This window comes from Larus michahellis, chromosome 3, assembly GCF_964199755.1.
Source record: "Larus michahellis chromosome 3, bLarMic1.1, whole genome shotgun sequence".
Lineage (NCBI taxonomy): Eukaryota > Metazoa > Chordata > Aves > Charadriiformes > Laridae > Larus > Larus michahellis.
Window position 1 is genome coordinate 97,656,559 of NC_133898.1, and position 27,535 is coordinate 97,684,093.

Genomic DNA, 27,535 nt, shown 5'->3' on the forward strand with positions numbered 1-27,535 from the left:
CCTCACCAAACATGGCCGCCGAGGGCGGGTTGGGAGCGGCGCCACGCGGCGGCTGAGGCCGCTTCCGCCCGTTCGCGCGCGTCACATGACCAGCCCGTGGCCGCAGCTGCCGCTGCCCGGCGCCGGCGGGGCAGAGCGGGGCGGGCGGGCTGCGGCGCGGTGGGCCGCGCTCCCGTTCTGTCCTGTCAACGGTGGCGGCTGGCGGCCTGGCCCTGGACGCGCTGCGCAGCGCGGCAGGCAGTGAGATGGAGACCGAGGAGGGAGAGGACCGCACCCCGCTGCTGAAGGAGTCCCAGCCCGGCACGGGTGAGAGGGAGCGGCAGGCGGCAGCGGGGGCAGCCGTGCCCAGCCGGGCTCCCACCGCGCTGCGGACCCGCCGGCCCGGGGCCGCGGAGCCCGGCGGCGCCGGGAAGGGGGGAGGGGGCGGGCCTGGCCGCGGCGCCTCCCCGCCGCGCCCCGTGTGCCGCGGCGTCGCGTTGCCATGGAGCCGCCGCGGGGCCCGGGCCGAGAGCGGGACGGCCCTGGGGGGTCCGGGCGGGCCGGTTCCTCGCCTGCCGCAGCCGTTGCGGGCTGGCGCGCGCCGACCCCCTGTCAGGGTAACGGCCGCCCGGGGCTTCACCTCCCGCCGATGAGCGCTGAGGAGGCGGCGGTGCCGGAGGCCGTTCGGTTAAACGCGGCCTTGCGCCCTGATAGGGACGGGGGGGTTTGTCCTCAGCGCTAAAAGCAGGGAACGGCCCGGTTATGGAATTCCCGTGCAAATACTCGCCCTTGGCTTGGGGTCTCCACAGTGAGGACAAGCGGGTAATGCCCACTTAAATGCCAGCCTGGCTATTAGCAATTGCTGGGGTCCACCAATGTTATGGCAGAATTCCATTTTTAAGATAGAATTTGAGTAAGACTAAGTGCTTGTTATGGAAGTGTGGAGAGGAAGGAAGGTGGCACAAATATAATTATAGTAGAGGAGGGTCATTATAGAGACAGGGCTTAACGACAGGGCTCTTATCCCCCTGTACTCAGCACTGGTGAGGCCCCACCTCAAACACTGTGTCCAGTTTTGGGTCCCTCACCACCAAAAAGACATTGAGGTGCTGGAGCAGGCCCAGAGAAGGGCAACGAAGTTGGTGAGGGGTCTGGAGAACAAGTCTTATGAGGAGCGGCTGAGGGAGCTGGTGTTTAGTCTGGAGAAAAGGAGGCTGAGGGGAGACCTTATCGCTCTCTACAACTGCCTGGGTGGTGCAGGAGGTGGTGGTGGTCTCCCAAGTGACAGGTGATAGGACAAGAGGAAGTGGTCTCAAGTTGTGCCAGGGGAGGTTTAGGTTGGGTATTAGGAAGAATTTCTTCACCAAAAGGGTTATCCCCAGGCAAGTGGTGGAATTGCCATCCCTGGAGGTATGTAAAAGAAGGGCAGACGTGGTGCTTAGGGACGTGGTTTAGTGGTGGTTTTGTCAGTGTTAGGTTGATGGTTGGACTCAATGATCGTAAAAGTCCCTTCCAACCCAGACAATTCTATGACAGAGCTAATGTGTGTAGGGAATTGTCTATGCTGTTTGGTTTCCTAGAACAAACTAGAAAGAATAAAGTAAGATTCTGAGTTTGTCCACTATGCCATGCAAAAATACTCTAACCTACTTGAGAAACATATTAACTGCAGCAAGAGGGGCTGGCTGCTAACAAAATGACTTCAAAGTGCCAGAAAGAGAGAAATTTGAGCTCGAGTCAGTTATTAAAGCAATATGTTCTTAAGTTTGCACAATGTATCATTCTCTACTTGAGGTGGTTCAGTCACCAGGAAAGAAAAATACAGCAGAAGAGCAACTTCCTTTAACTGCTGTGCAACTTGCAGCACAGACCTGTTTTTTTAACTGCAATTTAAGAATTATAGCTACAGTATTATAAAACATGCCCCTGAAATCAGAATTAACTATGGATGTAGGACCCGAGACTACCAATCAAGGTAAGGACTTGAACATCATCATTAGCTGCCTTAAACTGCAGTGGAGTGAATTTCTGTGTCTCTCTGACTCTGGAAATTTCCTGAAGAGGTGGGTGACTGAAACGCATCTGGAATCTTCTCAAATTTTCTCTTCTGTTAACATAATCTAATATTCTTAGGTATTGCAAGTGCACTTAGTGGAAAGATCGGGAAGCAATAATTTAGCAGCCATTTGTTTCAGACTTGCAGATCTACATGCTTGTTAGTTTTTTTCTGATAAACTATTTATCAGAACTATTTATCATTTATTTTTATAAACTAGTCATCATTTATTTATGACACTAATGATCTTAAGTTCTTGCATATCTGTTTTGTGGAGCTTGCTCTCCAGACATGGTGTATACCAGTAAGAGGATTCCAAAGGAAGAATACTGGATGTTCCAGTTATTCTGCATTTCCAAGGAGGAGTTACTTCATCAGTGTGATATTCAGCCTTCTGTTGTTATTGTTTAACCACAGCAAATACAGGCAGTGGAAAGCTTTACCTGTAATCATGTTCATTGTTATAAATTATATGACTATGCATTTTCTACTTAAGGCAAATTGCTTTTTAAACAACAATAAAGGACAATGAAGCTGCTTGACTAGTTTTTGTACAGTAAGCACTTCCTGCTCTTGGTGCTTATTGTTTTTTAAAGTAAGCAATAAAATCTTGGCTGTTGTCCTTCATGGCATTTAAAAATCAGATATAACTTCAAATGCTGCTGAGGCCAGACTTGCAATTAACTCAGGTCTGGAAGGCATTTTGCAGGTTTGTACAGTAGCCTCACTTACTACTCATTTACTAAAAGAACAGCAAATACAGCCTCTTTGTGTCATTTTAATAACTCGTGCAGCCATAACGAACTTGACATAAAGTTGGTCAGGGTTAGAGACTTTGAAAGTGTGAAGGTTCTATTACTTTAATGAAAAATACAGTCTTGCAGAAAGGCTCTGTTTGTGCCCCCACTGAAAAAGACAAAGTCACATAGGCTCATTCCTTGTTTATAGGAAGTTACTGGGAAGGAGAGAGTCATTAAATAGCTTGTCCACAGAACATACTTTTTGCTTCTTATTGCAGAACAGGTAATCCAGTGAAGAGACACACTGCAGTAGCAGATCAGGCTCCAGTCACTTCTGTTGCTCATAGATATACTTGTTCTATTCATAATTTGAATTCTGAATAGTCAGAGAAAGATGAGATCGCTGTAGACTGATGTAATATCTGCAGGTGGTGATCCCCAACCCTCCTGGAGTTTCAGATATCCAGGTTGTAAAATTTTCCGTTAGCACCATAGTTTCCTCACAAGGGGGGAAACTCCACCCCCTAACTATTTGTAAATTCAGAAGATTCTTCAGTAGTTTCTCAACAATTCTGCTCAGTAGGTTCGGGCATCCCCAGTTCATAAAGAGTATCTGCAGAGCTATAAGCTGTATTTTGTATAGATACAAAATTTATTGCCACTGGTGATGTGCTGGCCAAGTTACACCTCAACTCAGATCTGCATCTCCTGGTACTGATAAATGATCTCTGCCAAATGCTGCTGTGTACTACTGTAGAAGGGAATCAATAACCATGTTACAGTGCAAAGTCTGATATCTGGGTTTAAGCAGCTGACAGAGTCAACTTAGTGCCACAAACAGATTTTATGTTGAGTCTAAGACTTATTTTCCTTTGTCAACTTCATCGTTGTATGGTGACTGCAGAACAGAGGCACAGTGAGCAACAGGGAAACTGCTGTTGTTTCACAGTTACTGCAGTGTTTGCTGTTCCCCTTTCTGCTGGTTTTCTGTTTGGCAGCTGTTAGCAAATGCATACTCCTTCATAAGCAAACTTTTAGAAGGAAAACTTGTGTTAGAAAACAGCCTGGAATCTCAGTGACTGTTCTTTAACATTACTTTAAGACTCTGTTTTTCTTGAACGGTTTTCACGTATGAGACAGGCTTCCCACTAATCTTGTGGGTTTTTTAGTGTCAAGTTCTACTTAAGTATTACGATATCTTGGAGAGGACTTTTGAAAAACATGTTTCTAAATCCGTTTCCACAGACCATGCACCACACTTTCACTGCAGGCCCTACGCTTCCGCAGGTAGCTACCACTGGTCTAAACCAGGATTACATTTGTTTTGCACATCAGTAGAAAAGTGGGCTTTTTCTTTTTTCTTTTTCCATCCTCATTCTCTACACCCATTGAATACACTCCTTAAGACTAGAACAATTAGCTTGTTTTTTGCCTATTTTTTCTTACCCATAAATGTCTGAGATTATTAGTAAAAACTGCTTATCAGTTATTCTGATATTGTTAGGTTCTGTTAAAACAAAAGTTTTTCATTTACTCTCGTTTCAGTCCCTGCGTGCTGCTCAGCTCGCTACAACCTAGCACTACTGGCGTTTTTTGGGTTCTTCCTCCTGTACGCGTTACGTGTGAACCTAAGCGTTGCTCTGGTGGATATGGTAGAACCGAACATAAGTTTAGCAAAGAATACGACTTCCAATGTATGTCCAGAGCATTCCTCCACCATAAATATTCCTCGCAACACAACGGTGAGGTCTCAAACATATTGTCCTGTAATGTGGCATGTAAAAGTGTTTTTAATAGAAATCTGTGATTGATGACTCATGCTTAGTTGGCAAAAGAACAGGCTGCTCTTTACCAGATGGCCTTTTTAGTGGTTCCTTTAAAGCTATTCTGAAAAATAACAGCCTTAAATGACTAGATAATTTAGAAGTGTAGTGCTTAGGGTCAGGGTTTTTTACGTACATCCTTTCTGTGCTAGTCCTTACAAATTGGCTAATCTTGTAGATCTACTATGACTCACTGTTTTATATGCCAGTGATCAACTGCTACTGTTACATCTGCGTCAGAACTCACATCACTGTCTGTATTTACCTGTTCTTCGTACAGTCTCAATGGCATGAAATTTCATTACAAATTAACATGTAATATATTTTTCTCCTCACTTCTGTGATCTCGTTCACAGATCATTATTCTTGTCTTTATATCCTTTATCCCTGACTTCCCTTCCAGTAATCATTAAAATCACCTTTCTTAACTGAATAGAACTGTTGGATATCAGAAAAAGCTTTAAAAAAACCGAAAACCAAACAACAAACCAACAACCACTTTGTGAATTTGGACTTGCATACATCTCGCCTTATAATTGAAGTTTATTACTGAGCACTCCTGCTGTCTTCCTGCCTTCATTTTGTTTGCTTGTTTAGAGGTCATTTATTATTTATCATGAGCAATTTATAACTGCAAACTTTATGGGAAGAAGATTCTGTCTCATCACTTCCGTGAAATGTATGCTGCTCATTTAGATGCTCATAAATTGGGCTTTTGGAAGTGATCCCAAACTTTAAAAATCACTTTATTGAGCAATAGTTCATGTCTTCTTGCTGACTTCCTTTACGGCTTCAGGCTCCTTATCTCGATCGTCTTTGCTTCTATTACTTTGTTGGCTAACGTAAGACATCTTCCCTCTGCTGTGCTTATCCCGCTGAGGGTTGGAACTAGATGATCGTTAAGGTCCCTTCCAGCCCAAACTATTCTATTATTCTTCCACCTACCCTCACTGCTCACTTTCTTTGTATTAAATTTAAGCATCTGCATCTCCTTGTTTGCTTTTCTGTCCGTAAATTTTCTGCAGGAAAAGCCATTTCCTAGAGCATGACAGAATGTCCACGCCTGTGACGCAGACATGGAATTCACACTCGTGCAGACTACGTGGTCTGTACCCGTGTCACTTAACCCAAGCTGCTTAGAACTCAAAAAGGGATAACTGCCCGAGCACTTACATTTCATGTTGTGATGATTTTCTTACTTGGGCTAGATATGTCTGGACAAACTGTAAACTACCTGAATTATCTTTCAGCACTTCTTTGATTGCAGTATAGATGTGTGTAGAGGAAGGAGACCCTAGGGAGGAGGCTGTGAAAGTTTTGTAATTTAGGTGTAAAGGACTAAATGATGGATAAAAATTAAATAAAATATGGTCAGAGAAAATGCTGTTTTGAACTGACTGCATTTTGTGGTTTTTCTCTCTTTTTAGGGTGAAAAGTATTCTTGGGATGCTGATACTCAGGGGTGGATCCTTGGTTCTTTTTTCTATGGCTATATCATTACTCAGATTCCAGGAGGATATCTTGCAAGCAAAATTGGAGGGAAGCTGTTACTGGGGTTTGGCATTTTTGGTACCTCAGTATTCACCTTGCTTACTCCCTTAGCTGCAAATTTGGGAGTTGGCTACCTCATAGCTGTCAGAGCCTTGGAAGGGCTGGGAGAGGTAATCCTTTTTCTCTATGTAACTTGAAAATGTATCTGAATCACTTATTAATAAATTGTAGGGATTAGGCCCTGTGAGTGTTGATGTGCTGGAGTAGTATACGTATTGTTTCATTTTGAGTAGCTTAGTTTTAATTTTTTTGAATAATTAAAAAGTTTGCCCTATATTTTAGCCTAAGTTTTTCGAATAAGAAAAAGGTTTTATTTGTAAGGACTCTTGAGACAAAACTAGAATTATCCCTTCTCACTTGTCAGAAACCAGGAGCTCGGAACAGTGTTGTTTATGTTCTTGCAGCTTTTCTAGTATATACAGAATCAAAAGCAGTAGAAATTAATTCTGCTTACTTACTGTTATGCCTTGCACACTTTTTTTAAAGTGCCTTCTTGCTAAACAAGAAGCTAACAGATTGTACTACTGCTCTTTAATGAAATATGCTTTGAAACCTGCAAAGTTGAAGGCAGTTCTAAAGTTAACAGAATGTAACGTTATTTTCTAGGGTGTTACCTTCCCAGCTATGCATTCAATGTGGTCGTCTTGGGCTCCTCCACTGGAACGCAGCAAGCTCCTTAGTATTTCATATGCAGGTGAGAAACTCCCACGCTGATAACAGGATTATACATTTTTACTGCAGTAACAGGGAGGATTGACTTAAATCAAAGGGATTTATATTATAAATTTTAATCGGCACTTAATCTGGAAAACATAATGTTGAATTAAATCTTGCTTTGCATTCATTATCTTCATTTATTCATGGCTCTTATAACCCTGAGAAAAGTTATTGATCTGCAACTAAGTATAAACTTCAGACTGACTTTGGTATAAAGTGGTGCAAAGAGTTACTGTGAAGCTGATTAAGAGAAGATACCGTAAATAAAGGAGATTTAGTATTAGGAAGAAAAAACTGGGGCAGAATCACTGGATAGAGTTGATTAGTTTGGGGTTTTGTTTCTAAAGTGGATTTGGAGGAACTCAAGGAAGAAAATGCCAGTGTCCCAGGTATTGCTGCAAAAGCTCCTTGTCAGAGTCCAGTACTCCCTGACCAGATTCTTTTAGATATTCTACATGTGGAAGGTGTAATGTTTGATATCACATTTACTTATTTGAAGATATTTGATGTTATAGAGGATTTTTGATTTAGCAGAGTGACACAGAATATACTGAAAGCACAGTACAAATGTAAGTTAACACATAGCAAAATATAGCAATTTCAATACACCTGTGTTATGGTCTCCAATACGCTCATAGGAATACATGGGTTGAAGGTAGCTCAAGTCTGTTGTTCTCTTAGAAATTCTGTTGTTAGTAGTTTAGTTTTTATAGTTTGTGTTGGCCTGAGCCACATATTCACTCCCCTTGTGCTGGTCCCACTAACTCAGGGAGACAGTCACACTTCTAATGAACTCAGGGAGAAACATTTACACCACCGTCTGATCCACTCAACTGTTGATACTGTCAGCTGATCCACTCAAATGACATAGCTGTTTATCTCAACACAAAGGGAACCAGAGGGTGGCCTTTGTTTTAGATAAAGTCAGCTTTCTTTGCAACAGCTGTGGTCAGTCACACCCTGCGTTATTCTCTGAACTTCACTGACACATTGCTCTTGCCCATCTCTACTGAGCCTTCATCTGTTTTAGGGGTTTATTAGGCAGTCACGTTGCCCAATGCAGTATTTGTGGGGCAAGTGAAAAATGTAGCTTTCTAAAGTTACTCGTCAAAATTGATATTACTTCTTTGAGGATGACAAATTTTATATTCGCTTAATGAAGTAATGGTTTGTTTTACTCACTCTTGTTAGTATTAAGCTTTTTTTATTTGACCTGGGCTTCATCAAGAAGACAGCAGTATGCCATGTAAACTGCGGCTACAGTTTCTCCAGCAGCTAAGCCAGTCAAGTGGCTCACTTGTGCCAACAGGAATGAAGCCTTAATCCTTTCTTCCTTACATTTTCTCACTTCCCTCTTAGCCAAGTGTCTCATTCCTTCCTTTGTGCTATTTCAGGCGCTCATCAGACCCTTCCGTGAGCCACTTTCAACACCAAATGCAACAGAAAGCTTTTTCCTTTTTTTCCTTTTGTATCTGTTTTCTGCCATATTAGTGAATTAAATCTGCTTTAAAAGAAATCTTTGTGTGAGAACCAGCACGCAAGTTAAGCAGAGAGCACAGACTTGGGATTGACATCTACTGCATTTAACAATTGGGAGCTTTTAAACTGTCCTTTTGTATCTTGTGAAACTACATGCTAGTGTACTATCGAGAAGAGGCTGTGACCTTGAACTGCCAGTTGTTATCAGTCATGGATGGATAAGGCATCTTGTGTAAACTTAGCAGAGTGTTTCCTTTTCGCCACATTTTCATGGTTGGCACTCATGTGGTCTGTGGTTTATTTAATCACCATCATGTTGATTTTCCAAGAGAACATATAATTGAGGTTATATGTAGTTGTTATTTTGATTTATATTTTGCATGAAGTATGTGGTTTTGTTGTCCATGGTTAACGCTTTCTGCCTCAAATAAAAATTGTTTCTATGAAGATGGAATCTAGGTAGCCAGCGTGCCAAGATAATATAATGCTTTCTCATTTGAGATTAGGTTTGGAGAAGTGGTTGTATAACTAACATTGAGAGACAAGGTCTACTATTTATCACCACTAGAGTTCCTAAGTGTGTAAATAATATGGGTTGGGTTTCTGGTGTAGATTTGGGGCAGGAGCGGGGAACCTGCCATACTTTGCAAAATGTGCATTGAATTATAAACTCAAGAATAGTTCTTTCCTTCTTTTGGCTTGTATCTGAATTGGAATCTGCTCATCTTTCCCTTCTTCCTTGCCTGATACTGCACCCTGTCAAATTCAGGGACCATGAGGTTTGAACTTGATGGTTATATGGATGCCTTCTGTCTCTTGTTACCAGCATTCCTTCCTGTTTCTTTGGAGCTAGTAGGAGCTATGAGAAATGCAAGTTGATTATATCAAGTAAGAGTATTGCTTCCCCCCCCCGCCCCCCCCCCCTCCAAGTCCTTAACTGTACTTTGGTCAGCTCTCTCTTGTTTTCCAGCAATGGCAGTTGACCAATTTACATTGTTTTGGATGTACTAGAGCCATCACTTTATTGTAGATGAATATGCCAAGAATGCCCATCTTTTATTGCATTTTGCTTGCAATTTTGGATGCTTAAGGCTTTGTGGCTCAGTGTACGTGGAGCTCCAAAGCAGCTTATTGTGCCTGTTTCTTTAAGACGAAATGCCAGCCCTCTAGTGGTGGTGACAAGTCTTCTCTGCGTGATTAATTACAGAAAAATAAAATAAAATAACTGTGAAATGCCATTTAGTCTAAGGGGTCCATAGGAGATCTAGTTATTGTTTTTTCCATTTTGTTTTGCTTTCTTCTGGTAGGTGCACAGCTGGGAACTGTTGTCTCTCTGCCACTGTCTGGTTTAATCTGCTATTATATGAACTGGGTTTATGTGTTTTACATTTTTGGTAAGTGTCGGTGGGTTTTTTTAATTATTAAAAGTAAAATCCATATTCTCTTTGAAAAGCATGGTATATTATAAAACTTATTCTAAGCTTTAAAAATGTGTTTGACATGTAGGGTTGCTATTTTATTCCTCCTGGGAAATTAGAGATATTTAAGGTTAAGTAGATTCCTGTGTGTGGCTATATAAGCTTTTCTTCCAATGAGCAAAGCCGTTTCTGAGTTGGACAAAAGCTGGTACAAGTCAAATGCTCTTATCTCTCCCACCACTTGGAAACAATAAGCTGAAATTTCTTGTTTGAAGTGTGAAATTGAGTTAATAACTTTAATCCCGGGAACAAACTTCTACTCTGAATGAAAGAATATGTGAAAGGTTGCTGCTGCTCGAAATGAAAATTGTGTGGAAAGTCTCTCTAGCAGTCACAGGGACCCTAGAGGAATGCCCAAAATGCAAGGCATAGCGTGTTTACTGTGAGTTATGTTCTAGAAGAAGCTCAAACACAGAGAACACTTTCTAACAGCATGTCATAGATCTAACTGATGATTTTTATGGGTTGTTTTACATGTCTGAGCTGTTTCATATTCTGCATGGGGAAGGCAGAATCAGAATAAAAGACAAGGGTTACACTTTCCTTAACAAATCTACCTCCAATTCTCCAATTTTTGTATAAATAAAAAGTATTCAATACAAAGAATTGGACAAAATGAAATAAGTTACAATGTTATATAAAAGTACAGTTGATTTGGACTGAAAAAGTTACCTTTTTCAGATGGGATTTGGCTTAAACAAAAGGAGGATCGGTACGTCAGTTAAGCTGTTTGTAGTGATATTCTGTATATGTGCACAAAGTATTTTTTTGTGATTAAACTTAAAGTGAATTTTTATTTCCTCTGTGTGAGCCATATCCTTTGTGGCTGTTCCATGTGACTGACAAAAATACAATATGTATGGGTATGCAACTTTCTTGCTGTATGAGAAGCTCCCAAGAGGAAGGAAAAAAAAAAAAGAAAAGGGGGAAAAAAAAAACAACCAACAAACCACAAAAAAACCCACTTTCCGGATTAGTCCTCTTATTGTTTATTACCTCTAAATGTGCATTGTTAAGCCACTTTGGGAAAGCCACTTACTGTCTGTAAGTGGATAGAAAGTTTTTTTCCAAATACTCTAATATAATTTTAAAGAACATTATTTTTCTAAGTCATCTGAGAGGGTTGTTCACTCAATATAATTGCTTATGTTTTTGTTTCTATCTCTTCACCCATCTTTTCCCAACAATAGGTGCGCTTGGTGTATTATGGTTCTTCTTCTGGATGTGGTTGGTTAGTGATACACCAGAAACTCACAGCAGCATTTCATTTGCTGAAAAAGAATATATACTCTCTTCTCTAAAAGATCAGGTACAGCACTTTGGGATAGTCATACTTACGTAAGAATATAAATCAAAATATTGTCATTAGCGTCACACTCTGTTGATGTGTAGAAAAACATCCTTAATCCAAGATAGGGCAGAATTTCTCAAACAAAAAATTAAAAAACACAATGCAGTTGTATAAGTGAGGAACAATCGGTAATCAACCAAAGCATTTATAATAATGCCTTTTGTCACAGATGTTGTTGCAGTACTTTTTACATAAAAAGCTCAAGTCTATTACTTCTCTTTATAAACTAGATGCAGACCTGTATAATGTCTTTAAAATTTGCAATACAACTTTACACAACTTTTTTTCAATGTGTCTTCTAGAGTAAGAAAGAGATTACTGTTTGCAGAGAAAATATTTTGAAAATGCTAATGAACCTTTTCCTAAAGCGTGCCTAGGAGTTTATTCCTGTGACCAAGGATATGTATTTACAACCTGTGAAGCTGGCTGAGAGACCAAAGTTAATATCTAGGATTGAGTAGGAAAGATTCACCTAAATAAACACATAAGGTGTGACTTTAAATATTTAACCATTTATAGTAAAAGCAGGAAGCAACAAATCTCAACAAAAGCAGGCATGCTTTTTCAAATTCTGATTACAAAACATAATAGTAATTGGGTTACTTTGCAATAGTAAACAACGGAGCAGTAACATACACTAGTATACTTTCAGTGAGAACTGAACACAATAATTCATTCATTTATTGCTGATGACTTGCGTCTATTGACTGAGACTCTTTTTATGCCCTTCAGAATGAACGGTCAGCATAGATTTGGGTAGAATCAAAACACTGTATTTAGTAAATGTCGATATCCTGATCACGCTTTCTCTTCCCTTTTTCTCTGCCTCCTGCTTGCTAGCTTTCTACACAGAAATCCGTCCCCTGGAGACCTATGCTGGAGTCCCTTCCACTCTGGGCTATTGTTGTGGCACACTTCTCTTATAACTGGACTTTCTATACACTTCTTACGCTCTTGCCCACGTACATGAAGGAGATCCTGCGGTTTGATGCACAGGAGGTGAGATAAACAAAAAATATAGTCACTTTCTTCTGAATTAAAGAAATGAAATAACAGAGATCTTCCCTGCTGTTTAGAATAGAGCAACCTGTTTAAGAGCTTTGGAATGTAAATGTATAGTTGGGAAATGGTAAAAAAAATCCCCACAATCAAGCAGATACATGAAGAATGTTGCCTGCCTTGTAATTTCCACTTTTTTTTCAGGATGAATTTGACATTTAGCTTAATGCTAGCTTTCGAGCTCATTTTCTGGTTGAAGATGCATGTTACCCATTTTTAACTGCTTTGATTTATAACAATAGCTATGAAAACATTTTTCTCTGTTATATGGTTTGTATGATTGCTTCAGATTTTATAGCTTGTTTTATGGCTTCTGAAATACTATCTTCTCCTTCGTTGCTCACTCATAAAGGAGAACATTTCCAGTTAAAAACGAAAAATAAAACTAAGGAAATCATTGGACAAGTAGCGTTTTTGAAAGTATTTTAAGGAGAGCGGATGGGGAAAGCTTTAGTCTGTTTGGATCCCTTTCCAAGTTGTCACTTTCCTCAATGAGCAGCAGAGGTAAAATATAATTTTTTAGTAAGGTAAGTAGGATGAAAGAAAATCATAGTCCTAAGATCCAGAAATAGTGCTTTTCAAGGAAATTTTTAAAAATTAAATTATTAGGGGAAAAATACAGAGGCTGGGGGATGGAACGTTCTTATTTATAGCAATTACTTCACTGTACTGGTCTTTGTTTAATGAGAAAGTTTTGGTGATAGCATAGTTTACCTGGTGAAGCTGATGCAGTTCAAATAAAAAGGTGCTATGAAATTTCAAGAAGTTTAGCATTGTCTTTTCCTGGTTTAACACATGAGACTGGTGTAGAGCAAACTGAAGATGCACACCATGCAAGGAAGTGGCAATGACAGCAATCTTGGGACAAAAAGATGGGGAATCTCAGCATTAGAAGAGAAGGTTGCAGTAGGGCAAGCTGCAAAACGTCTGCAAAAAACTAGCTGAAGTTGTTGGTTGTGTTCCTTATTATTCCCTTGAGGGAATACCTGCAGAAGTCATTTGCTACCACAGCCCTCAATTGCATGTGTTTTGTAAAACATCATTGCATGAAATGCTAACAGGTTCTGCTGTGAAGTAGTTCCCTATGTCTCTGTGTTATATTTCTTCTTTTTGGAGTCACTTAGAGTACTGACAGTTGTTTTTTTTTTAAAAAAAAAAAAAAGCTTGCATAATAGTGTTGCTCTAACTTTGTTGCCACACATTTAGATGGAAATAGCGTTACTGTTTAAAATATTGTACAGTTGCTATTGTGTAGTCCACCAGTTTCTATCCTATAATAAAAGGATTGGTTAAAAATAATGCTGTGTCTTTGAACAGTGCTTCAAAAGTTGTTTTTTTTTAATTACTGTGAGACTATTTTCTATTTCTCAAAATTTTACTTCCTGCTTTTGAAAGCTGAGCATTGAAACCCAACAGGCAGCATATGTGAGTGCTGATAGAGTTGATTGCAGGTGGGGTTGTGTTTCTGGTCTTGTTTCAAATTAAATTTCCTGGGGAAGCTTTCGCTTCTTCTTTGGCAAATGTACATTATATAATATTATATAAACATTAGAATATTTCTATTCAATAGCTATCCAAGTAACTCTTTTTAATCACAGGTTATGTCAAATTATAGCTCTGTTATCAGTAGTTATCCATAATTGTATATAAAGGCTGTAAACTTGTGCAGCTTCATAGTTTGTTTCCCCTTATCAGAAAAACATGCAGAATCAGGCAGAAATCTCTAAACAGCTCTTGTTTAAAGTAATGGGAGTTAACGTGTGACTTCAGCATAAGTAATCTCAGGTCCCGAATAATAGCTTTGCTTTGGGATCATAGGATGTCCAGCCTGGATCTGATGAAAGTCCTAGTTCTGTATCTTGTCTCTGATTACAGCCAGCATCTGATTCAGTTATTTCAGCAGACAGATATGGGATAATATAATGTTGAAGAGTTATAGTAGTACAAACCACTGAGATTCCACATAGCTTCCAAAATTCTGAATAATATTTACAGCTTCCACTTACTTTAGTGACTCACTCAATAGCCTGTCCTACTTGAAATTGGTGTTTCTGGAAACTTGCATGATCAGGTTAATGTCCACAAGATACCTTTGTGTATAGTTTTCTTTTTCCTGAACCCAGTTGCTGATTTAAACCTTTGTGGTTTTTGTCTGGCTGCATTGGTAGTTATGGATTAAGTCATGCAATGGAGAGTTTACACACTGGTATCTTTAAATTGCTTTGCTTTTTCTATGCATAGGTTTCTCTCTTATGGCAGTACCAACAAGAGTTATGTGAATAGATGGTTTTGACACCTCCGGTTCAGTCTCTGTTAATGCTTCAGTACAAGTGATTTTTTTAGTATATTGAATTGTCATTTCAGTGTTTTAACTGTCTTATTTATCTCTTTGACAGAATGGGTTTTTATCTGCCCTACCTTATTTTGGCTGCTGGTTATGTATAATACTGTCTGGGCAAATTGCTGATTATTTACGGGAAAAACAGACCTTCTCCACTGTTTGTGTTCGCAAATGTTTCACCCTAATAGGTAGGTGCAAGTATCATCTCTGTTTGGAACATATTGTAGTATCAGTCTGGGAGAAATGAAGGGTTTGGGAGAGTAATGTGACATTCTGCTGTGACATTAGGCAGGATTGTGCGTGACTTGAGAGGAGCAGCTTTATTTGTACATAAATCTATCAAGAGTAAATCCTGTCTTTTTCCATAAAAAAAAAGTAGGCCTATTGGATAAAAGAACAATAAGAGATTGCCAAAAGTTTTGTTTAGGTCAAGAGATGTCATTCTTACAAGCAACCTGGTTGAATAGATGGTCAGGTAGAATCACCATTAAAGTGGTGATAATTGCTTGATAGATTGATACCTTATGAATGGCTTTCTCAAACTGAGACAAGGTATTGGTCTGCATGAGCCTATTCCCAGCCCTGTGTTGTTCAGTGTCTTGTTTATTTAAGGCTTAAGTAAGCAAATAGTAATACACTTGCAAAATTTACAGTTGCTACCAGGGAGGAGGACCAAAGCGAATCCAAAATGGTCTTGACCAATTGGGAGGAGAGATGATCTGAAATCACCAAGAGATCGACAAGATTAGGTTTTTAACAAATACAGGTAAAAGGCTGTATTTAGGAAGGAGAAGTTGATTGCTGATTAAAAGAGGGTGCAGACGAAAGAAGGAGAGAAGGGAGAGAAGAGATTAGTCACAGATCCCCACAAGTTGCAATTTGCTTGATGTATGCCCATCCTTGCTGCCTTCTCAATTCTGCTGATTCAGCTCTTATAATAAACTCTCAAGCATTTTTTATATTTTAAACCTACACCATTTTAGTGATCCAGTTTACTGCAAGGCCTCACACCCAAGTATGTACAACTGAGAGGGAAACATGCTGTTGTGTTAGGAAAAGCAGGACTCTTAGGTTGGGTTCATCAACAAAAGCATGTACTTGGAGCTGTTTTCAGAGATCATGATGAGGTCATGTGAATGGCCAACTCTGGTACCAGGAAATTGGTACCAAAGTTCACTGCAGGCAGGAAGCAGCGTGCATTAGCTCATGACAGCTGCTGAGCTGTTTCCAGTACCTGATGTAGCATCTCTGATGTAGCGTCTCTAAAGTTAGCCTGGGTTCTCTAAATTGTACAGCAGGCTCCAGTATAGATATACCAGATGTTCAGATCTTGTGAACATGAAGGAGAAATATACATATATATATATACACACATGTATTTGTATGAACCCTTCCAGCTCTACTTTATTATTATCTGCAGAAGTCACTGTTTGCTTCTGAAACATGGAGAGTTAAATGGGGATAACTTCTTTGCAGTGCACTATTCACCTACCAGTGTCAGTGTGGCTTCTATTATTTTTATACCAATAAATACAATTAATTTGTGAGACCAATTTCAGTATCTGTTGATTTTTGTTAATTTTTTTTTTTGTCTAGCTGAAGTTTCTTCTTTGCAGCTAGAGTGGGATTTTTATGATCTGGCTACCATCTCCTGAGGCAGCAACAGGTTTGCAACCCATCTGCTCTTCCTCACAGGCCCAGTTAATGCATGTAATGCAGTACTGGATTCTGCACACTAGGTGGTGGTGAAAGTTGTATAGAAAATGGGTACACAGCTTGGTGTCTCTTAACGTCTCTCCTGTTAAAAGTCCATTGATTCTAAGATTTCTGTTTTAAAGGAATGATTGGACCTGCGGTGTTCTTAGTAGCAGCTGGATTCATAGGCTGCAACTACGCACTGGCTGTTGCATTTGTGACCATATCAACAACACTAGGAGGATTTTGTACATCTGGCTACAGTATCAACCACCTGGACATAGCACCTTCGTAAGTATTGTTGAAGCTTTTGGTAGTGCACGTGATACATTAATGACCACTTTTTTTGTATTGCTGGGGTGCCTGGTAGATTTAGTTATGGACCATGTGCTGTACAGACCCGGAATATAAACACTGACAGTGACTAAGGTTTACAATTTTAAGCACTGCTTTTGCAAAAAGTGCAAGTTTGGCAGGGGATATGATATGAGCAACAGTTTAGAATAACTCAATTTTTGATCCTGCAGTAATAAATAATATAATTTCTGTAATTATATTTACTGGGGTTTTTTTCCTATTTGATTAATGATCCTAATAGGATCCTAATAGGATTGGAACAGTGCAATACAATTAAGTGTTTTGCCCTTTTAAACTTTTCCATCAGAACCATCAACTTTTAGCATAAACATAACCATATTTAAATGCGGTCATGCAGGCAAATTATTTGTGTTTGAAAAAATATATTCTATACACTGGTGTCAAAATCTCGTTATGACATGTTAGCAGATGATGATGAATCTTGTATGTACAAGATTAAATGACTAAATTTTAAGACTGGTAAATTAGGCTTCAGGATGTAATTTCTCCAGTGTGTTTCAAATTCACAACCTCACAGATCCATCAATTTCCTGAGGAGCATGGGTCTATGTGTATACCTCTTAAAGTCCACACAAGTATTCTTTGCACTGGTAAAATTCAAATACTTTGCTCTGTCATTCATTTACCTATTTGTGGTAGATATGAGCAGGGTCAAATGACTTTATGACCAAAGAAGGAAGTGTTTCTGTACTAATGTGTAAGATGAAAAGAGTTTAAGTGTGAGTGGAGAAGGAAGAAACATTTTGTAGAGATGTTACCTAGGAAAAAATCCATAAGATCTGGACAGCTTATGTGGGAGACATCAGGTCCAAAGGAGATAGCATCCAGGCTTTGGTAACTGGAAGGATGGTGGTCATGTCCACAACAAAGGACGAGTTTTGACTTAACAGACGGATATGAAATAGTGGGAGCCCAATTAATCTTGGCATGTGAGATTAGGTAGCAAGCAAGAGGGAAGATGTCAGTGGCCAGCTGTAAACAGCTTGTACTATGAATTGAATATAAAAGAAAGAATAGCTTCTGTGATGAACTTTGTTTCAAATCAAGTGGAGTTATGAATTTAATTATTTAGCAGTGCGTCTGGAGTATTATGGGGTCATTGTACAACTTCTGTTTCAAGCTTAGCTTTGCACAGCTACAGCAGTTAATTTTCTAAAGATGTAAAACGTTGGCTAGAGTTGGAGTTATTTACTTTATGTTTCTGTCTCTAAAAATACAAACATAAGTATTAACATGAAAAGATATTACTATTTTAAGGTACTTAATGGCAGAACTCGGATGTCTGTGCAGTTTTGATTTGCCTCCTTTTCTCCGTGACATACAACAGTATGTCACTGTTGTAATATTCCCTTGCACAGGACCTTTTCTTCACTCAGTGCACAGGATGGATCCTGCTCTAGAAATGACTGAGGGTTGTATAGAGAGGGAGACTGGTGTTCATTCCTAAGCCTCATAGCTGTAGTAGTTGGAGAGCACGTAATGGCTGAGGCAGGGCGTTACAGGAGAAAAGAAGGATCATGTTTAAGGTAGCTGAACGTCGGTCTTGGGAATTCAGTCCTTTCAGTGCTCTGTCACAGAGTTTGCATGTGCTAAGTCAGTTGGACCAAACTCTAGTGCAATCGTCTGTGAGGACCATGTTCATACCCTTTGGCTTTAGGAATCTGGACTCTTAAGTTATGAAGATGGATGGGCGCTTCTTGAGGCTTGTTCAGAGTACCATAGTATGTAAAGAGAGTCTGCAGTAGCTTGAATCCAAGTTTAAACATCTCAGCTGAGAAGCTAACATTAGATCCAGTGAGATAATCGAGGCCTAGCTGACTTATTGCTTGTTTTCATATGCCTCTTCAAACTATTAAGTTCTGGTTTGCAAAAATCCTGTCACTTGGAGAGCAGACAGAAGTCAGTGGAGCTGTGCTTTGAATGCAACAACAATGCTATTAAATACTCTTAAAGTGAGATCCCGAAGATCTCAAATCAAGCATCCAGTAGGCACACGCATTCTTGGACTATGTTTTCATTTCCTGTCTATAGGATAGGTTTCACATTGTCACTCCCATCTCTCAAGAGTGTTGTGAAAATAAATTAATATTGTGAAGACTTCTACTGGAAAGCATTTGGGATGATTAAAATTTTACTTCCAACAGCTGAACAGCATGCAGAAAGCAAGGCTTGGGTCTACGCATTGAGCAAGTGAAGTGAAACACAATATTAAATGGTACTCATTAAGTGAGTACAATTCATCCTGTCCTCTGAGTGCCACAGGAAAAAGGAAATCATGCAACTGCAGTGTGTGCCTCTGTGAGGCAGATGCACAAGAAACTTACGTATGTAGGTTGACGGCTGAAGATTCCAGCACTAGGATGTTGTGTGTGTTTTCTAATTTGAGAGATACTTCACTTTAAATTTCCAATGTGTTTATTTCAAGGGTGAATTTGTATATGACAGTATACAGAGTTTTTTAAGTGTTGAAAAAAGCCACAACGAAATAACATGACGTGAGGCTGATACATGTCAGCAGGCATAATCAGATTCACCACATGAGCTGCTGCTGATCCCTCTGACCAAATCCTGCTCTATTCTTCCTACCCTCGACAAAGTACTGCTTTTATTCCCTCTGCACTTAAACCAGGCAAGTTCCTGTAGCCCTCCTTTCCTCTCAGAGAGGCTGAAGGAACATGCTGATTATGAGTGCAGGAGAGGCAGGTGTCTTGCTGATAGTTCAGGAACTTTGTCCCGGCATTGCCTCTAGAGGTGAACAGCTGCATACGCGGGAAAACTTTCCTGGATGGAAACATGTTCAGGGTGGATGCTGTTTTTCTTGAAATCGGTGATTCTCTATTTAGCACGTGCATGTTTTAATTCAGGGTAAATATGTCCAAATGGTGACAGAGAAGGAAAAGGGCATGTCCTTTTAAAAGGAAAAAAAAATTTCTTCAAATACAGAAATACAAAGACATCTAAGACAAAAGGAAAAAGAAGACTTTTTTCCCCCTACTTAACTTTTTGTGACTCTCTGAACTTTGGTGAATGAAATGGCCAAGGCAGATGTTCACAATTTCAAGGACATGTTTGACATAACTGTAGAAATCTGAAATTGGGGTCTGCATAAAATTGTGAAGTAGACCTCTGTTAAGAGTTTACCCAAAGCTCTATTTTTTTTTTTTTAATTATTTACTGAAAGATATTGGAATAACCAGAAATTATTGAAAGCAGTTTCAAAATGCACTTAAAGGCCCATTTTAATTGGTTAAAAGTATGCTGACTAGAATAGCAGAGTCCCTTGTTGCTACTAAAACTTGCATTATACCAAAGAAATAATTATTATATTCACAGGAAAAAGTGAATGAAAATATGGATACTGAATGAAAAACAATATTTGCTATGTGGTTTTGTTTTTTAACATGTATTTATTATGCTATCAGTGTATGGAATTGGAGAGGGTCGGGGATCGGAGGGAGACAAGATTGTTCTTGTGGGGAAAATGTGTTCTATTCTAGCTCTTTAAATCTACATCAATATGTTGCCATGATTACAATTTTTGGTATTGCTGTTCCCGTGAGCCCTCATATTTGTCCTGTGGCCCTATTATACACTCAACACTTCACATATCTGATGTTTTTACTCTTGATTTTACTACTTAATGCTCTGCAAGTTGATTTGTATTTGGTTATCCCTGCTATGCCATAAGAACGTGACCAACAGCTTACTATTAGTCTTGCTCTACAGACATGTCACTTTCTGCTTTCCCATTTCATATGGGAGTCTCCGCTGTGCTGAGGGAGTGGCATAGCAGTTATCTGCATCAAACAGCAAGCGTTATCAAGAACGCAGTCTATGTCAGAAACGCAGGGTATAACCAGAAGCATTTAGCCAGCCATTGGTCGCCAAAGATCTTTGGTGACCAGGGAGTCTATTAAACTATGTTTAGTTTTGAAAGTGTGTGTTAGCAGTACTGTAATGCTTAAACATATTGAAGGCAAAATGCATTTGCTTCCACTTAAAGGCTTTAAATGGAGTTTTGCTATATGTGCTTATCTGCCTAAGGGAAACTTTTACACTTTCACATTCCGCTTCATAAAGGCCTCTTAATTCTTAAATACTTTCTGAGATAAGATGACTACATGCTACGTTTGCAAAAAATAAAAATCGTTTTAATTAAGGCATTGGAGCTCAGTCTAAAATACGTTGCCATGCTTTAAACTGATATATGGTGTTGACTTTCAAGAAAAAATCAACTAGTGGGCTAGATAATTGATTCTCTTTCTCAGGAAAAAACATATGTTTCTCTAATGTCATTGGACTGGATAGACATATCACAACCTTTTATAACAATGCTGTATGGTTGAATTCTCCGGTTTTGGTACCTAAAATGTCAAAGCTATGCATCTGTCTTTAGAGATGAAATCATATTTCTGTTATGTTAAAATCAGTGAGGACATGATTTCACTCTGCTAAACAGGCTAAAATGATCACTGGGGGGAAGTAACTCCTTTCTGCTGTGGTAAACTGCAACTATGACTACTTTGTATGATTTTTTCAGCCAGGAAATCCACCTTGAAAATCTGAATCACAGGGATCTGTGCTCTGGTGGTTGGAAGGTCAAGCTCCGCTGTAGAATGTCTAGCTCTTAGTTCTCTTCAGTCTCTCTCACAAGTCTGTGCTTGTGGTGCAGTTTCAAACATGATCTTTCAGTATTGCAACACTCCTATGAGAGAGATCTTTAATTGCCTAGAGATGACATGCTGAGACTCAGATATTAAGCAAGTTACCAGCTTTTCCCAGTAAGTTTTTATGGCTGCTGGTGCATATGCATGCACGTGTGTGTGGTAGAGCAACACGCTCATGGAACAGGGAGCTGCAGGAATGGCAACCAGTAAAACTAGTTAAGTCAGACCAGTTTCCCATTGGCCTTGACCCACAGAAAGCTAAAGGGAAGGACTGCTGAAGTGCTCTGAACTCAAGTCTTTGGAACATATGCTCTGTAGTGTAAGTGGGGATATCCATCCACACTGGTGATATTGCATTCTTGGCAGACGCGTTTTTAGCAATGATACCTGAACCAACTCTTTCTGTTGCCAAACAGCAATGACATACTCCTTGTTGTCTTTCCACTTCAAGGTATGCAACATTTATTTTCTAACTTCTCTGATGGATCTGCTCCAGACAGTTTGGTTGTGGCTTAGCAAAGGGGATGTGGGTTTGGATTATGGATCCTGAGCAAGGCCATGAGTAATTGAAGCTAAATTCCATAACTAGCCTCTGGAAAATAGAGACATATGTACCAAGTTGTCAGTGAGTTGTTACTAGAATAAAAGCAAGCCATTCGCACTGGAATATTTGTGTTTTAATTTGTCTGTGTGATCAAGATGAGGCCTATGTGATCAGGTTAGGCAAAATTGTTTTCCATCACTGATAAGCAGGATAAGTTAATAAGTGTTGTTAACAATTTCTCTTGCAGGTATGCTGGAATTCTCCTTGGGATCACAAATTCTTTTGCCACTATCCCAGGAATGGTGGGGCCAGTTATTGCCAAGAACCTCACTCAAAATGTAAGTCTGCTTACTATTTTTCCATTGTATTTTTATCTCCATTGAATTAAAATTCTGTCTTCTCAAGTCTGTAGTCATTAAATGAAATCTGGGTTATACCTGTAAGTCGTACTGTTCCATTGCTGTCAATGACTTAATTCCTAGCCTTTATTCTTCTGATTTGGATCACAAAAATAGAGGCAAAATCGAAGGCCTGTGTAGGACTTTAAAATTTTAGTGACTCACCACTTGTATTCTCTAGGAGTAAAATGAATATGTTTTTATTACAGTAAAACTGTTAAAATGCCAACTAGATGAGACAGTTGTGGTATTATTTTAGCAAATTAAGACAAGCTCTTACTCGTTTTTCTAAAATCAGTCTCTCACTGAGTGTGTTGAGTTGTAAGGTCAGCATTTGTCAGGTGAGTGAGAAACTAGATTCAAATGTGTGGGGTTTTATAATGCATCCCTTCATGTGTATATTACAGGATTAGGACGTTCTAAGCTGTGTTAGTTTCTCAAGACACCTAACTGTTAGATTTGACTTCGAGATGGTTTAGTCAAAGGGTGATTTGTAGTAGAAAGAGGGATCAAGGAGTTGTTAGATATATTTTATTATTTTTTTTTAAAATCAACTATATGAATTATTCTAAAATCTTTTAAGAAAGGAAGATGGGAAAAGTAAGTTTATTGATGAAGTTGAATTTTTGCAGTTGTGATCACTCCAATAATTTCCATAAAAATAATATGAATATATTCACTAATACATGAATCCAAACAAATTGGGTCTTCCAGGCATCTTAACAAGTAGGATTTTTTTTTTGTTTGGCTTGTTTGGGTTTTTTTCCCCCGTACTAATGCACTGTTCTGGTATTATTCTGTTTTTGTAGTAAGATCATTCACAGGCTTGTTATGGTAGTCATCTGGAATTAAAAAAAAAAAAAAAAGAAAAAGAAAAAAAAAGCCTTAAAACATCTACAGATATTACTCTCTATTTAGAAAGAAAAGGAAAGAACAAAAAACCAAAGCAAACCTCAGTTCTTTGCTACCCATGTCTTAAGGCCTTTCTTAAATACCAGAGTTTAAAGGATTCTTCTGGAAATCTGGGTAAAGATGGCTACCCCGTTTGGGATAAAAAGCTTATGATTCTGAAATATCCACGTAGTAGTCATTAAGAATAGCTTTTTGCATAGTGCAGAGCACTTCAGCTCTTGCATCACCTGACCTGAAAGCAAAGTAGTGTTTTCCCCTTATAGTGACATTCTCTGTGAGTCTGTGTAGCCTTTGTGCAAATGCGAATTTTGGTATAAAGGTTCTGCATCGCAGATTATAAACTGATCCAGATAGTCTAATGCAATTCTGATAGGACTATCTGTGTAAGATGTATTATTAAACTGAAGTTGACTGGACTGATCATTTGATCTTTTATGTTTATTGTGCTTTTATATTGCTATGAAATCATGCTGAATAGCATTTACATTTGAATAGTCAAGGCATGTAGTGTCAGTTTTAAAATTACTTTTACTTCAGTGTGGAGTTGCAAATTGACTGCATCTTTTTTTTTCTTTCTTTCCCCCTTTTGACAGAATACTGTGGGAGAATGGCAGACTGTTTTCTATATTGCTGCTTCTATTAATCTATTTGGAGCAATTTTCTTTGCATTATTTGCAAGTGGAGAAGTTCAGGACTGGGCAGTCAGTGGATATCACTTGCATAGAAACTGAAGGACATGCTGAAATACCAAAGCTGTGCTGAATCCCAATGTGCTATAATTATGTGACCGGAAAAGTGCCTTCCCTACTGATGCCTAGGAGTCTTCAGAGCTTTTCAGTTAAACTATTTTATCTGTGTATCTTTTGTACTGAAAATCATTTGACAGCATATGTGTGCTATTTCCTAACAAGAAACTATTTTGATTAAATATAATAGTTTCATGCTAGGACTTGATATCAAATATATGATCAGAGACAACATTTTAAATCGGTGTGCTAGGCTCCAATTCTTTCCAGGTTTTAATTAATATTTTCTGAATTAATGTGTAGGCAGATGTTTTTTGGTACTGAAAATGAGAGGAAAAAGCAAAGTGGTCATGTAGCACTAAAAGGAGGAATGGCATGCAAAGAATTGTACCCAAAAAAAGTGTTTTGATTTCCATGATGAGATTAATAGGTTTTTTGCTGTTTACAACTCTAGAAGAGCTCTAGTTTTCTACAATCTTTTATAATGCTTTTATTTCATCTGTGAGAAACGCACACATGATTTTATTCTTTTTATGCACAAGTTTTCAATATATAAACATTCCCTGCTTCATGAATACAGATTCAGGATCGATACAGAGCAATGAGGAAGTAAAATGTACCATTGTGACTGACAGAATAAGCCACGTGTTACTGTTCTCTGTGGTGCAGGTTTTTTAAATAGGCCTTATTTTTATTCATCTGTGCAAAGAAGAAGCAGTGCAACTCTGTGGTTTAAATCTAGGCAGTGTGCAAGAGTTGAACTAGAAATAGAATATCTGCATGTTTACCTTAAAATAACTTTCGGTTTGGCAGTTCATCTTTTGTCTCTTTAAATCAATGCAGTGGAATTCTTTCCTCTTGCGTGTAGATACATTTGTCAGCTTGTCAGCGTAAAGGCAATAAAATAAGGCCAGTGTAGGGAGTAATGAGGAAAGTCAGTTTTCTCCTATAAAAGCCTTGTTTGTTAGTCAGATAAAAGTAGAGTAAAAAAGAACTAGTGCAATAACCTGATGCTGTTAGTCTCCTATCAACATTGAATTTGACACTCAAGAGCATCCTTTGCACAACATACAATTAAATGCCACACAGTAGGATTAAATGAAGTCTATGATAAGAGTGGCCTTGTTAAGAACTAATGGCTGAATAATCTTGTAGTCATAAAGCAAAGGAAAATTCCTGTGCCAAAGATTCCTGGATTGGAGCAATTAGGTAAAAAAGAAAAATCACTGGGCTCTGGGTTTTTCATTGACCACCAATCCAAAAGAAAAGCCCAGTACTAAAGCTGCTCCAGTGGAGCCTACCTTCCTTCATTTCTAGGAAATGGCATCTGCCTCTTCTTTTTAGCTTTAAGAGCCATTTTGTTTTGACCTTCCTTGAAGTGTCATGTTCTCTGATGGTGGAACTGTGTTTAAATCTGCGTTGGTGTCTGCAGCGTTTCCACAATAAACAGTGTGAAGTTCAGATTAAATTAGTAGTTGTTCAGTGGGAGTATGTTAAAGCTATATTGTATCTTCAGTGTTTCCACAATAAATGAATATTTACATGTGCATCTGTTGTTGAAAATTACTACCTCCCTGAAGTTAGAACGCCATTCTCAAAGTATGCTGAACAAGATTGTTGACTGGATTAAGGGATGGTTAATATTTTCCTGGAAAATTACCTGCTTCAGACGTTTCTTGTCTATCTTTGCAGGTGAGTATTATCTTCCACCTGGCACTGTATTAAAAGGAATAATTTCACTTTGTGTTTACAGAAATTGGTAAAAGTTTCTGGATATAGATTAAATTAATTTATGCCTTTGCTTTTCTAGAGATCACGAGCAGGGCAACACATGCGCAGGGTTGCTATTTCGCCTGTTCTGAAGTTGGAAACTTCAGCTGCCCATGCTTTTAGTCTTTTTCCTTGAAAACAGTTCAGTTGACTATCAAAATTAAAAAATAGATACGTAAGGGAGTTGATGCAGTAGAAGTGAATGTAGATGCTCTCTGTATCACTGAAATGAGACTGAACTGGATTCAGTTAAAACTGAATCAGTTTTAGGCATATCAGCAACTAAGAAGTCTACAAATTTTTGACCAGCGTACTAGATTTTGTTTTCTCCTCATCTAATGCACCATTAATACTAATTTTGTATACTGTGTAACTTTTAAGTGAGCTTGAAAAGTGAGACTGAAAAAATTGCTGTAAATCCTTACATTATTTCTAGACAACAGGCTACGATTACCTTATTAGTTAGTACATAACTATTTCCAACTTTGTTTTTAAAAGTATCAAAACATAGGATGGGGTTCTTGCTCTTGATTCAGCAAGGCTCTTAACACTTAACAGACAAACAAAGAAACCAGAAAAACCCTGAAGTTTTAACTTTTTGCATCATGCGCACAAAAAGGAAAACTTGTAGGAAAAAGCTGTCAGAATACTTTCTGCTAATCATGGTACAGTTTATGTTGCACTGCCGTGTTCCTGTTTGCACAGCTCTGTCACTCAGTTTCATGTCTTCAAAAACATTTCTCATAGTCTGTATTTTCAGATGTAACAAGGGGTTTGAGTTTCACCTGTGTGAACTTTTTTTGACAAAAATTGGTCAGTTTTTTTGTTGTGACTGTTTTCCTGAAAAACAACACTTTTGATTGTTATTTTTTGCTGCATTGTCTTAACAGGTATACCAGAGTAAGAAGTTGTGCCCTCCATTAGATGAAGAACCCCCTAAATAGGATGTCCACCTGGAATGAGGGAAGTTGGTTCAAAACCAGATTTCACCCATTTCAGAGCAGAAGCTGAACCACTGCTTTGGGAGCATGTCTTAGTGTTGCCAGGTATTGTTAAGTGTGTTCTCTTCAATGTCTCCTTCTGACACACTTCTGCTTAAATATTTTTTGGAACATTTCGTGCTAAGTTCTACCAATGTTAGTAACAGAGATGGAGTAACTCTTAGCAGAATATCCTACAGCATGTGACATGGTATTGACCCAAGATCTGAAAAGTGCCTTCATCGTGCTTTTCAAAAGAGGAAAGGCCACAAAGTAATGGGTATGTTTTTCAATTCACTATTTCTTTGATCCAAGGGTACCAACTGTCAGTCATGCACCTTAAAGAAGTCTGAATTATTTGACACCCAAAAATGTGAGTTAATTTAAGTAGGCTTTTTTAATACTAAACTAGTGAAGGTTTATATAACTCTTCATAATGTATAGGCACCCGTGCATGGTGCTTCCCCATCTTACGTGTTCCTCTATAACTGGTAACGACTGTAGTTGCTATGTGAAAGGGTCATCTTAGTTCATTTCCCAGAAGTTGAATTGTTCCTGTGATGTATCTTTTTTTCTGGCTTCTCTTCTCAATCACTTATTTGCCAGTTTCTCCTCTTGTACTTTTTGGGAATTTTTGATTCCGTGATAAATGAACTAACCTTTGAGTTTAACAGGTCTTCCAGTATTTTCTGTGAGGAAAGCTGTGACTGAGGAAGCCTACATGTTATGAAGATACGTGAGACAAAGTTCATATGGAAAGGTAGTGTCTTCTGTTAGATCACTAAGAGCATCTGAGAGAGCGTAAACTTCAAGCCTCTTTTTTTACGTTATGAGCTCAACCATCATAACTGAAACACTGCTATTGTTTTGA

The 27,535-nt window shown here is 38.8% G+C and overlaps 1 protein-coding gene across 1 annotated transcript; it reads left to right on the plus strand.

Annotated features, from left to right (window-relative positions):
- SLC17A5 (solute carrier family 17 member 5) lies at positions 1 to 25,460 on the plus strand. Its single transcript, XM_074581362.1, has 11 exons — positions 1 to 306; positions 4,321 to 4,517; positions 6,026 to 6,259; positions 6,756 to 6,843; positions 9,653 to 9,739; positions 11,014 to 11,132; positions 12,015 to 12,173; positions 14,630 to 14,762; positions 16,413 to 16,560; positions 22,106 to 22,196; positions 23,762 to 25,460. The coding sequence occupies exons 1-11, from the start codon at positions 246 to 248 to the stop codon at positions 23,897 to 23,899; spliced, it is 1,455 nt and encodes a 484-aa protein (XP_074437463.1). The 5' UTR covers positions 1 to 245; the 3' UTR covers positions 23,900 to 25,460.
- The last annotated feature ends 2,075 nt before the right edge of the window (positions 25,461 to 27,535 follow it).

Excerpts from the sequence above, each read along its gene's own strand:
- SLC17A5 (XM_074581362.1), top strand. The coding sequence starts at position 246 with ATGGAGACCGAGGAGGGAGAGGACCGCACCCCGCTGCTGAAGGAGTCC. Across the intron at positions 6,844-9,652 it reads CCTTAGTATTTCATATGCAG|GTGCACAGCTGGGAACTGTT; the intron begins GTGAGAAACTCC and ends TTCTTCTGGTAG. Across the intron at positions 11,133-12,014 it reads TCTCTTCTCTAAAAGATCAG|CTTTCTACACAGAAATCCGT; the intron begins GTACAGCACTTT and ends CCTGCTTGCTAG.